This window comes from Ictidomys tridecemlineatus, chromosome 2, assembly GCF_052094955.1.
Source record: "Ictidomys tridecemlineatus isolate mIctTri1 chromosome 2, mIctTri1.hap1, whole genome shotgun sequence".
NCBI classification, from domain to species: domain Eukaryota; kingdom Metazoa; phylum Chordata; class Mammalia; order Rodentia; family Sciuridae; genus Ictidomys; species Ictidomys tridecemlineatus.
Window position 1 is genome coordinate 188,050,486 of NC_135478.1, and position 13,879 is coordinate 188,064,364.

Sequence of the window (13,879 nt, forward strand, 5' to 3'; positions counted from 1 at the left end):
CCTGGCTCCTCCCACTCTCTTTCTGCTTCTCCATCACCCTGAACTGAGCAGCTTTCCCCACCTCACCCTTCCATTCTGCTGTGCTGCCTCACCTCAGGTCCAGAGTAATGGAGTTGGCCAACCATGAGCTGAGACCTCTGAAACTGTGAGTCCAAAATAAACTTTTCTTATTTTAAGTTATTCTGGTTCCATATTTTGGTCACACATTGATGAAGAGGTAACCAACACACTGCCTGATCTGACTTCAAGACTTACTATAAAAATATAGTACTAAAGACATTATGGTACCAGGAAAAAAATGACAAATAGATTAATGGAACCAAACAACAGTCCAGAAATAGATTTGCACGAACATAATCACCTGATCTTTGACAAAGAAATAAAGATAATACCGTGATGAAAAGATGATTTTTTTTCACTAAATGATGCTAAATAACCTGAACATCATAAACCAATGAGTCTAGATATAGACCTTAAGTCCTTCATGGAAATTTAAAAAATGAACCATTGATCAAAATACAAAATGCATGAGTATAAATTTTCTGGAAGACAATGGAAGAGAATCACTACATGACCTTTGGTATGGCAATAAATTCTTAGATAAAATATCACAGCCACATTCCTGGAAAGAAATAATGAATAAACTGTGATTCGTTAAAATTAAAATTTTGTTTTGCAAAAGACAAAGTCAAGAGGATGAAAAAACAGGTCATATACTGAGAAAATATTTCCAAAACACTTATCTGATAAAGAGCTGTTATCCAAAATATACAAAGAACTCTTCAACTTCAACAATAAGAAAACAAACAACCCAATTGTAACATGGGCCAAGAAACCTTAATGGGCACCTCACCAAAAAAGATAAACAGCAGGCAAATAAGCACAAGAAGACGCTCCAGATCACATGTCATCAGGAAAATGCAAATTAAAACAACAATGAGATACCATTACACACCTATATCCAGGTTAGATTCCAAAAACATTAACAGTGCCAAATACTAGCAAAGATATGAAGCAATAGAAACTCTCACTCATTATTGGTGGGAATGCAAAATGGTAAGCCACTCACAAAAAGCTAAACATATTTATATTATATGATTTATAAACATGCTCCTTGTTAGTTAGCCAAAGTTGAAACTTACATTTACATAAAAACCCAAACATAGTTGTTTTGGCAGCTTTTTTAAAATTGCCAAAATGAATAAGAATAAACTAAGACAAACCAAGATGCCCTTCAGTAGGTGAATGGATGAACTGTGGTATAGCCAAACAATGGAATATTATTTAGCAGGAATAATAAATGAGCTATCAGGTCACAAAACAACATGGAGGTAGATTAAATGCATATTACTAGGTGAAAGAAGACACTCAGAAGAGGCCACACACTGCATTTCTGAATGTCTAGATGACACTCTAGAAAAGGCAAAGGCATTAAGGTAGTGAAAACATCAGAAGTTGTTAGGAGTTAGGTCGGGGGAAGGGAGGGATGAATAGTGATGGCACAGAGGATTTTTAAGCCAGCAAAATCACTCTATAAGACGCTACACAAAAAGTAAAAGCGTGACAATGCACATTATTAGAAATTTGTCAAAACTCATAAAAAAGTACAACACCAAGAAGGAAGTCTACATGTAAACCATGGGTGATAATGATGTATCAATATAGATTTACTAAATGAAAAAATTGTAACACACTGGTGTGGGAAGTATTAACAGTTGGTTCTATAAATCATTTGCATTCTATAAGCTTCCATTATAAAACAAAATTAACTTCAAAAGTGTCATAAGTCATTAAAATAGGGACATGAAAAGATACTCATATACCATGTTCATAGAATTAGTATTCACTGTATCCAAAAGGTAGAAGCATCTCAAGTGTCCATCTACACAGAATGCATAAGCAAAATATGATATGTATATTGTATAAAATGATATGTATAATGAATATTATTCAGGTTTTAAAAGAATAATAAGTTCTGTCATATAAAATAATAGGGATGATCCTTGAAGACATTATGCTAATTGAAATAAGCCAAATGCAATAGGATTAATGTATGTTTGCACCCCTAGAGTAGTCAAACATCACATACATAGATAGCACAATCATGGTTTCCAGGGTTGGGTGGAAGGGAGAGTTATTGTCTAATGGACTTTTTATTGTAAGGATTTTCAGTTTTTTGAGTTAAAAACTCTTCTGTAGGTTTATGATGGTGGTTATTTGTGCAACAATGTGAAATCACAAAATATCTCTGACCTGTATTTTAACATGTTTAAAATGGTACATTTTATGCTATGTATATTTTACCACCATTTAAAAAGACAACTTCATAATTTGTGTGCTAATTCATGTGAGATTATACAAGTTTATCTAATATATATTTAAATTAAAAATATAAAAATAAAATATATAAATAACTATCTAAAAGAAAGACTCAAAGTTTTATGTTCCATGAAGAGACTGGAGTAAGAGTTTGAAGAGATATGATTAATAAACACATCTGAGAATAGATGAGTTTCACACAAATATAAGAATTTTATTGACAATATGACATTTTCTTACAGTAATAAATATTGCAATCTTCTTGAGGGTTAGTTTGGAGTCGGGAAGTCAGTGTGCCCTTGGTAAAAACAATCAGATTTCTGGTACCACCTGCATCAGAAGGCACCTGTGTGTGGGTGGAGACTCACACAGATATGTGCAACATCTGCATCTGTTTCTCTCTACACCACAAAAGTGATGCATGGGCCCCTGATCCACATCACCCTAGGTTCCCCCCACCTCAGTGTTATCATATCATAAAAAGAGCTGGTGCCATAAAAAGTTAACATTTCAAATATAAAAAAATTATTTTATACAAATATAATTCATAATATAATCATTCTTAAAATACAGCATTGTTATATATGAGTTTGAAACATTATTAAAATAAATATTTCCTAGAGAAAATTTCATTTGCATCACAAAATTATAAAATAGAAGCATATAAAAACTATTTCATGATTTAATCTTCTTCGGGGTGTCTCCTATTTTCTCTCCCACTCAGTGTAGACAGTATGAAGCACGCAAAGCTGGCCTTGATACACACTATATCTATAGGCTGGCATTTCATGTGCACCTATCTATGGCGCCCATGGATTATCTACCAATGGGCTCTGTATCTGGAGCGTCTGTGGTATGCAGGGTGTTTCTGCACCATTTTGCACTCACAAGCTTTTCTAGCCATCTTCCAGGTCAGAGGTCTTAAGACCTCAGTATTCTCAGGTATAGGAGAGGCATGTCAATTTCCACATCAAGGGATCCATCTCATCCCTGACATGGGACTACAACAGTCCTTATCTAGGAAAAGAATGTAATCTGATACTCTGAAATATTTAAGTGTTTGGTAGATACAGATGGTACTAACTCTGATTCCCAAGATCTGGAAGTTTCTTTCTTGACCAATCATTGGATATTGAATGGAATATAACTTAATGAGCTCTCTTGTGACTCCTGCAGTATTCTAAAACTTGCTTGGAAATGAGACAGCTAGAATGCTTAGCAGACAATATATTTGTCTAAATATCTTAGAGAGGGGAGAGAAAAAGGGATATAAATTATATAATCCACTAAAATTTCCAGTTATCATTATTTAATCATATCTCTAAGAAGTATGATTTCAGTTCTTTGTTAATACAAATTAACCAGTTTCACTAAACGGTAAGGTGAACAACTAGGCTGGTTGATATTTAGCTACCGTTCCAACAACTCCCAAAAGGCAAGTGTTTTCAGGAAAACCTGTCTTGCAAAATACAAGTGGTAAAACTTCAAGAATTTGAAGTACCTTTCACACAATTTGATGACTGTAGGAAGCGATTTATCCAGACCTATATGAATGTCCTCAAGTCCTCTTAACCAAAATGTTTCATTTTTTTTAAGCATTCTCATCCTTGCTTTCTAAGGCGAAGGCAGCTGATTTCTGCTCCAGTTCCAGCAGTGGATGTCCCATGTCATCATCATTTTTAATTGATCTCTAGAGCCTTGTTTCTTGGACCTCTTCTTCTGTCTCTTCCTTCAGAGAAGCAATTTGGGACCGAGACTTGTGCTTGCTGGAGTTGCGGTGGGGGAAGAGCTTCATCCTGTCCGAGGAGCTGATCGCCTGTCGAAAGAGGCTCTTCTCACTCAGAAGCTTCTGGATGGAATCATACTGCCGCACTTTGTTCTCTTCTATGACCTGGGGAAGTGGTCATTAGTGAGATCTCAGACAGGAGTCAGGTCACACCAGAGCAGGGACAGAAACTGGCAAAGGCTCAAAGGAAAATAAAAGCTAAAAGAAAACACAGTGTCCAGAGCCTGGCATTTTGAACAATCAGGGACATCATTTAATTATTACATTTTCTTGCTTTAAGGAGCTCCTACCATCTGTGAAATTAACTGTAATTTTCTATGTAGCAGCTGGAATTTTTTAAAAATTAGTATAGTACTGAGCAATGCACTTCTTAAAAGAACTTTAGATGAATTGAGGGTGCTTTGAAAACAAGAAAGATTTATCAGAGATTCTTTACATACTTTGTAAGTGAGTTAAATGCACAGCACCATAAAATACCGAATTTCTCCAATAGTGGACCTGAAGCTTAACAATTCCAAATTGGTCAGGATTTGCCTGAGTTTAATATGCTGCTGTTACATGTTAAAGTAAACTCAAGGCCAGAGAATAGAGGGCCTAACCCAACCTGAACTTGTCTATGAAAGACAGAGGTTGTCTGCTCCCTAAATTGTCATTTTCAAGCTTTTTAATAATAATGATAATAAAAACCCACCAGTAAGGAGAGCATTTTACCTCCTGAGGGCTCAAAAGCCTTAACAGAAATGACATGATATTTTATCCTCAGAACTTCCTTGTGACTAAACCCAAGAGAATTTGTAAACAACACTTGACGGGCATCTGTGACAGTTTTGGAAGCACATTGAAAAGGGGATTGAGAAAGGCACCCTGAGCCCTAAATATAATCAGAGAAATAAGTCTTTCAACTACCACACTAAAACCATAAATCAGATTATAAGACAAACAGGCCTGTCCCCATCCTATCCAAGGGAGATTGTTATTGAAAGAGTCAGAAAGACTTTTTATTTTTTTAAATGGTAGAGTACTTTCCATGATTTGGACTCTAGTTAAAGGCCTCAAAAAGCATATCAGATTTATTAATTAATATAACTTGGTCACATGCCATTGTTTTAGGAGTACTGAATTTCAACCTCAACTCATAGCTCAACTCAAAGTGAAAAACTTGTGCAGCTATTTTGAGTGAAGTCTGAGGGATTTTTTGACACATGTTTTAAGTAAGAACTTGTACACTGTTGCAATTTGCAGTATCACATGCAAGATTGTTATCAAGAATTACAAGAGAAATGAGATCTTAAGTAAATGTATAAAGACTCACCAAAAATCGTTGACATTCCAACATTGCTTCTATTCTGTGTTCACAGAGGATTACTGTGCAATCAGCGAATGCTTGTTTCAAAGTTCTTCGAATTATTTGGTATGTTCTAGAAAAGAAAGAAAATACCACATACAGAATGTTTGCATACCACTTCACAGAATATGGAAAATGTGCCTTTATCTTTGATAACATGCCTATTATTTAATCAATGTAGTTCTTTAAATCACTTTTTTTTTTTTTTCTGATACCAGGGATTGAGCCCAGGGGTGTTTAACCGCTGGGCTTTATCCCCACCCTTTTTTTTTTTTTTTTTTTGGACAGGGTGTTATTAAGTTGCTTAGGGTCTCATTAAGTTACTGGGGGTGGCTTTGAACTTGTGATCCTCCTGCCTCAGCCTCTTAAGCCACTGGGATTACAGGCAAGCACCACCAAGCCTGACTAAATCACTTCTTTCTTTCAATACTTTTAATATAGCACTGGTCTAGAGTTAACTACAATCAGCTTTACAACTACATGGGTAGATGTTAAAGTACCCAAAAGTAAATAGGACAAATATTTTGAAGAAAATTTCATAAATAAGTGATTTTTTTCATTGTTAGAATCAACAGCAGTTCTTTATTTTTTTGCATTAAAATATTTATGGTATAAATGGGATAAAGGAAAAAAATCATAAGAATCAGAGTAGGACCATGTCTCTAATAATTCATCTTGTGTTGACAAGATGGAAGTGTTTGTATGAAATTCCAAATCACATTTATAAGAGAACCCAGAGTTCTTATCAAGGAAATAAGCATTTGTGCTCACACCAAATAGTGACTTTTCCATTGGGCAATTTTTAATATTGGGGGGAGGGGGGTTTCCTACTTGCAGACATGGCAACCTTATGAGAATTTGTATACATCTGATACAAAGGTAGCTCTCAATGATTCTATTCCCACAGTGTTATTAAGGATCAGGGTTTCTGAAACTCACATGGGATCCAAGTGAGCGCTGGGTTCATCAAGCAGTAGGATCTTTGCCTTACTGAGAACAGATCTGGCCAAGCACATCAACTGCTTATGGCCATGGCTTAACACATAACCCCCATCCAGAAGGACAAAGTCGAGCTTCCCAGGAAACTGCTCTATCACAGATCGGAGTCCAACCTGCAGGAAAGAGAGAAAACACTGTTTTGAAAGGGTACTTAAGACAATGCAGGGCTTAAACTCTCCCAAGAGTTTAAAAATCTAAAAATACACATGAGAGTTCTGAAAGCTTCAGTTTCATATCAACTCCACCCGAACTCACACTATTTGGGTCTGATTGAACAAAAGTCTATTTATAATCTTGGCAGCAATAAAGGATCACTTGAATACTTGTTTGAGCCTGGTACCACCTTCATTCAAGAACATTTCAGTGAGTACCTACTTAAGGTCCAGGTACTCTCACAAGCACTGAGGAAATAATAAATGGCAGATGGCTCCTTCAGGGCTCAGGATTTATTAAATTGTATATTCTAATTACAACACAATTGAATACATGCTGGGAAAGATGATATGTACAGAAATCAGTTATTCACTCTATCATGGCATCCCTGTGCAGCTAGTCCTATAGAGGATAAAAGACAGCATCTAAAAATAAAGGGTTAGAAGGTATGATATGACATGGATGCCACCTTGCATTTCCACTCTACCATAAAAGGGAATAAAAGATTATTAAAATTACATGCGGCAATTTACTACTCATCTCTTTAATTCATAAAAACTGTAAGAAAAAAACCGCCTACTTGGAAAAACAAATGGGGTATAAAAACCCATCCTATCAAAATAATACAAAAAAAAATATTGAAGTCTTGGATCATATCAGTTTTTTGAATAAATGTACATTAAATGTTTCTTCACTGCCAAGTATTGCTGAGGATAAAGGACCTAAGATACAGAGATGATTGTCTCCTACCCTTGAGGAATCTGGAATTTGGTATGAGGAGCAAGATATGTCAACACCTGACGATAATACAGGCAAAATGATATAATGGTCTTAAGAAAAAATTTCATGTTTTCAGAGATGAAACCAGAAATGCCCCACATTGCTGTTTATTCAGCAAAGTCTGTGTGCTCATGATGTGTATTGCTGGTGATACTGCTTTCCCTGAGTAATTTCTCATTAAGACAATCTCAATTTGTGAGAATTCATTAAAGGTTGAAAAGGGTTTCTGAGATTGTAGGCAATGTAAACATGTTAATTAGACAAAGATGATTACTCTGATGTATTTCTGCAGGCTCCAACATAAAACTACTTTGGGGTGCAAGTATCTAAGAATATGAATAAAGTGTATTAGGCAGTTACAGGACCTGTATTCTTTCTGTCTGCCACATCTTGCTTTTTATTGCTTCTGCCTGTGAATCTGCTATGGTCTTTCCCTCTTAAAATAAAAGCAAAATCCTCATTTGCCACCAGGGTCTCCTTTGGCAATCATTCAATATTTACCCACTTTGTCATCCAGATATTTCAAAAATTTAGTATGTATATGTCGCCCTATACCACAGAAGATTTTCCTTTCTGAAACATTTTGCCTTGGCATCTGAGAAATTACACCATGGTCATTTCTTATTATTATGTGTGGACAACTTTCTCTTTTTCTGTCCCCGGAATATTAATTTCCATCCCAACTTGCCCGATTCTCCTCTAAGATTTCAGTCATTTTCAAGGTATCAATAAGCTAACAATTTTCACATATTTATCTTCAGTCTTGGGCTTTATCCAAATACTTCTAAAATCCTTCTCTTCCATGCCACCTCTGTTACAGTGACCTAGTCTGGACCATCATAATTTCTTCAGCATCACACCACAATTATCAATTGATTGAATTATCAATCTATCATGTGAACACTCCAGAAATTTCCCTAAGATGCAAGTTTGACCATAATTTTCTCTGTCTTAAATCCTACAGTAGTTATCTTCTTAGCAGAATAAAATATAAGGATCTCACATGGCTCACAAGGCATCCAGAATAAAGCCTTCTCTACACTTGTTCCAGCAGAACCAGTTTTTAGTTTCCTATAACCTTGATATTCTCAGGTTTGTGCTATTGCTTAATCTAAAGTAATACCCCTTATGATCCCTTAGGGCACCCAGGCATCTACTTATGATAGTATTTGTGCAACTTTTCTTGTAAGACAGTAAGCTTCTTGGAGGTAAAAAACGAGCTCTTCAGCTCAGCTCACTGTCAGCCTCAACACATTTACTCATTCATTCAACAAATATGTACTGAGCTCCTAGAATTCCTCATCCAAACCAAACAGAGATTTGATGAAACAAAACTTAAGGGTGAATGGATGAGTGTTGTTTTAGCTCTGCTATACGTAGTGTGATCTAAAGCTTATCAATTTGCTTGTAAGTCTTGTAAGACTTGATAAAACCCCCCAAAACAAATTATAAAAATAGAAGTTACCTAAAACTGATAGAGAAGTTGTTACTTTATTTCAGATCAATAAATAGGTGTTTAGTCAGTAGGATTTGAAGCTTTATTTATATATTTATGTATTTACATATGAATGGGTATTTTTGGAGACAAACAACAAGGAAACTAATGGTTAAAGACTGAAGCAGAGAAATGAAACAGAATTGGTTTTGAACTTTCACTTATTTGCTCACAATGTGAGGCATGTTATTTTGTTATTTACCTTGCATGTAAAAAGGTGTAAATAATAGTATTGATCATGAAGTGTTATTATGATTAACTGGGCTTATTGGTGGAAAGAGGCTTCTACAGAGTGTAGCGCACATGAGCTGTGGTTACCTAACCTATGGCAACTACTAGCAGAGCCTGGAAAATCCCAAGAATGCAGGCTCTGGAGCAGAAACACTACATTAGTGTGACAATGAAGTTCCAAGGTTTTCTCTTCACAAGTGGCCTCAGAAAGTAAGTTAGCAGAAACTACTACAACAGTATTCAGTTAAATCATGCCCATAGTAAGGAGTTGTAATTTGGGTAAATGTGGAGTTGTCTCTCTCTAGATTCACATAGATCATATACTAATTTCCTAACGCCACACTAGAAAAGCAATTTTACTATGCTATACTTTGTACTTGCCTGTGGTAAAAGCTGATCAAAGTATGTTCTTTACTACAAGTAAATAATACTTAAACATATATCACTGTCAATATTTAAAGAACAGAATTTTAAAAATGAATGTTAGGGAAGACTGCCTAATCTAGGTATTATGCAACAATACTATCTCACTATTTTGTTCACTGTGAAGGACAGGAAAAATCTTTTAGAATCATTGTTACCAGAGAAAATTCAACATAATTTAGTGACAACTTTTTGCAGTTAATGAACATTGAGATTCTATTTTTCTGCCAAATGTTGTGATAGACTTTGGAGAGAAAATAAGAAACAAGATAGACTGGCAATTGGTTTGAAAAGATACAAAGATAGTGCTGATAAGAATGGTTTGAATGTGTTTACTGGTCATCTGAATTTAAATGACTGCTTAATCTTCTATTTCTTCAATAGATTCTTAATAAGAGTTTATTAAATTTGAGGTACTATGACAGACCTGGGAATTCAAAGATCAATAACACTAGGACCTACTTTGAAGAAACACATAGTCTGAATGAGGAGAAAAATAATTAGTGTGAAATTACTGTTCAAGAATTATGGGCAAAGAACAATATGGGCAAACAAGACTGAAATGGAAATTATTATACAGGTTATTAATTTAGTGATATTTAACAGCAGAATCACTCTCTCACACACACATATGCACACACATTTATGCATGTATAATGCATGCATAAACAAACCTCTATCCCAATGTCATCTTTTTAATACTATCATTACGAATGATTTTACAAATGGTTAAAAATAAATATAAACTTTAGCTTAATTCTTCCCAAGCCAAGATGAATTCAAAACAATTAGAATCTAGAAGTTTTTAATTATTTTCATTCTACCCAACACAGCTTTAAAAATAAATACATACATACACACATCAATAAGGAGCCATACATCAAAAGAACTTTCTAAGTTATAGTTACCAACCAAGTATATGTGCTGATAAATTAGCAAAAAGCACTACAATAGTATTCAGTTAAACCATGCCAATAGTAACAGGGTTACTATTGAACTGAACTACTAAATTACATGTGCTTCCCAAACTCCTATTAATTAAGCAGTATTTTTTGAAATATGAAAAAAAAATGTTTAACAGTCTGTAAAGGACCAAGTATTTTATTAAAAATGTTTGCTTTTGCTATTGGTGCACACTGGAATGTTATTATGGAGCAAGAGGTTTGTCTTGTGTCAGGAACATTAAAAAAAAATCAGAAACATGAACTAAAATTTAACTGAAGGGTCCATTAGTGTTTATAAAAATAAACACTTTTAACTCCTTTTGATACTCCTTTTGTTCCTACTCTGCAGGCCTCCCTGGACAAATTTTTCACTGAAAAGGCCACTATTTTTGCTATTTAGCTTTCTTCTAAAATGGCTTACAAGACTATCAATGTGTAAAGATGAAAACTCCTATAAAGTAAGCTAAAAAACAAATGATTACCACAAAAATAAATAAATAAATAAAAACTAACAGCCATAGTACTTAGATTATGAATAATGCTAACATGAAAAACAGCCTGGGACCCAGAAGTCAAGGCTGTGGCTCTGGTCCTGCATCTGCCGGCAATCCCAGCAAGACCCTTGAATTTCTCAAGGCTCAGGATACTCATCACTAAAGTAGGGATGATCATACTTGTTGTATATCAATCACAAAGCTGTTTCCATGTGAAATGGAAGAATTCTTTATACATTCATTCATTCAATTAATATTAATTGAACACTATCTATTTGTCCAACACTCCTTTTGATACTGGAAATACCACACTGAATAGGATACAACATCTGACTCCGAGGAACTTTTGGTACCATGTAGGGTAGGTAGTCTGGACAAGATGAGAGGTAAATCTCTATCTGCTATGAGGAGTGCTATGAGATAGGTGGAGGTATAGGATATGCTTAGGAAAGGCTTCTCTCTTGGACCTGAAGCATGAAGGCAAATTTCTAGAAGAGATGTGTAAGAAAAGTCCTGAAATTAGGAGTAGAAAGAGGCCACAAAGGGCTGGGTGGGTTTCCTAGGTACACAAAACAGTACGTGAAAAAGCCCCTGGAGATCAGAGTGTACTCGGTGCTTTAAAGAATCCAGAGAAATTCAGAATAGCTGAATCATGGAAAGCAGGCCTCATTGGAAAGCAAAATTAGAGAGGCAAAGACCGTACCATAGAGGTCCCTGTAAACAGTCACTTTAAACAGTATAGACTTGGTCCTGCAGGCAATAAGGATCCATATATATGAAGGAAAGAGACAAGTAATCAGAAGTAGGGTTTAGAAAAGTTCACCAGGGTTGCAAAGTGGATGGAGCTGCAGTCTAATGAATAAACAGGGTTCCAGGGTCTTGTCCAGTTTCTAGTCCGACACATCCAAAAATGTTACTGTTTTGCACATGATAATATGATCAACCATATAGGACTAAAACTTGGGCCTTCTAATCTTTAAACTTCAATCCTTTTTCTGCTTCTCTGGGCTACTGCTTATTTGCTGCCTTTGGGATTCTTGGACAAAAATGTGTCACTAAAACTCAAAGCATATCACATTAAGATTAGGATATCATCATCGTCTTCACTTATGAACAGCAAATTATTTAATAAAAGAATATCAGCAAAAAGACAGACCTAAATATGAACAATCAAATAAAAATGTGAACATATAAATATCTATATTGTAGGAGTACTTTTAAGTTTTAACCACGTCTTCTAAAATTTTAGATTAGTTTATGATCCTGCTTCCCTGTAAACTTTATTGTAACTTGGCATTACTAGCAGATTTTATAAAGTCTAATGTCTTACTTCCTAAGTTCTCTCCCACCACACTGTGTTCCTATAGTTAAATTTCTGAAGTCACATCAAAGGTCTTAAAATGTGGCACTTGCAATTTAGTTAATGTTTTCTTTAAAATCCCTGCATTTGTTGGGTAATAAGGAAACTTTGATAATGAAAATGGTTAATCTAAGTACATTTTATTAGGGGCATGTTAAGGTTGGGCACTCAACGGGTAAGTGTTTAGCACTCAGAGACATTACAAAGCTCCTGGCAAGGTCTACTTAGAAGGGAGGCAGAAAAGGGAAGAGATTTAGGATAAACAGAAATCAGGTGAGAAGGACCAAAGTACAGGAAATAGTACTATGAAATTGTTCTCTAAGAAGACCTTTGAGTCTCCACAATCTTGGATCTCATGATTCTATTCTGCCACCATTTAGTTCTATGGAATGAAACTTCAAGTTTAACAAAAGAGAACAATTTATGGTCTATTTCTCTTTAACATAATAGCTATAGTTCTCTCAAGAAATTATCCGTTTATAGAGAGGGTGTTCTGATAAAGGGATCAGGAATTTAACTAGTTCTCCCCATTCACCAATTCATCTGTATAATGCTTTCAATTTTGATCAGTCATCTGTTGAAGAAGCATAGAATGCTATTTAAATATTTTGATTCCTTTTTAATTGATACATTTCCTATAAGGCATCCTCATGACTTAAAGAGATGGCATAAGCCTCATCTAAGTCAAGTGGCATTTTGCATAGAAGTGCTCATTACCACATCTTCTGAAAGCAGATGACTCCTGCTAATTTTCAGAGAAGATTCTAGTCAATCTCAAGAGCTCTAGAATGAGCATCACCTCTGTAAACCTATACTTCTCAGGGAAGTGTATCCTGTCAAATTACAGCCTTCTCCTTATGCTGTGAGGGATTCAGAACTTACGGGGTACATGAGAAATGTGGAGAGGTGATCAAGGCTAATCCCAGGGCACAGTAGGTGCTTGAGTGTTTCCTGGATCATGTCTCCGAAGCAAATTACTTCCAAGTAATGTTACCTATGGGTTCTGCTATAGATTGAATGTTTGTGTCCTCTTGAAATATTTATGTTGAAATTCTAACCCCCAAAGTGATGGTGCTAGGGGATGAGGCCTTTTGGAGGTGACTAGGTCATAAGGACACTAGCCTCAGTCCATGATTTGGATTTGTACCCCTTCTGCCCTGTAAGGACACAGCGAAAACCCAGCCATCTATGAGGGAGCAGGCCCTCGTCAGATATTGAATCTGGCTGGGCCTTAATTTGGGATTTTTCAGACTTCAAAACTATGAAAAATAAATATCTGTTGTTTTTGTGTTATCTAGGCTATAGTATTTTGTTCAGCAGCTCCAAGAGACTAAGACAGAAAATTGGTCCTAGGAGAGGAATGCTGCTGCCAGAAATATTAAAAATGTGGAGGCAGTTTTGGAACTGGGTAATGAATAGAAGCTGGAAGAGGTTTGAGGTGCATGTGAGAGAAAGTTCACATGGTTGCCAGTGGCCCATTGGAGGTTATACCGGTGAGGGAGAGGGGGAAATTGCAAAGAAAACTATAATTATCTTAAAGATAACATATA

General features: G+C 35.6%; 1 protein-coding gene across 1 annotated transcript in view; it reads right to left on the reverse strand.

Moving 5' to 3' along the window:
- Positions 1 to 2,512: 2,512 nt before the first annotated feature.
- Cftr (CF transmembrane conductance regulator) overlaps positions 2,513 to 13,879 on the reverse strand; it is a 153,250-nt gene continuing 141,883 nt past the window's right edge. Inside the window, exons 25-27 of the mRNA XM_005332271.4 lie at positions 6,390 to 6,562; positions 5,418 to 5,523; positions 2,513 to 4,210 (exon numbers count right to left, since the gene is read on the reverse strand). Of these exons, the coding sequence (XP_005332328.2) occupies positions 4,010 to 4,210; positions 5,418 to 5,523; positions 6,390 to 6,562 (480 nt within the window). The 3' untranslated portion in view covers positions 2,513 to 4,009. The remainder of the gene's footprint in view (positions 4,211 to 5,417; positions 5,524 to 6,389; positions 6,563 to 13,879) is intronic.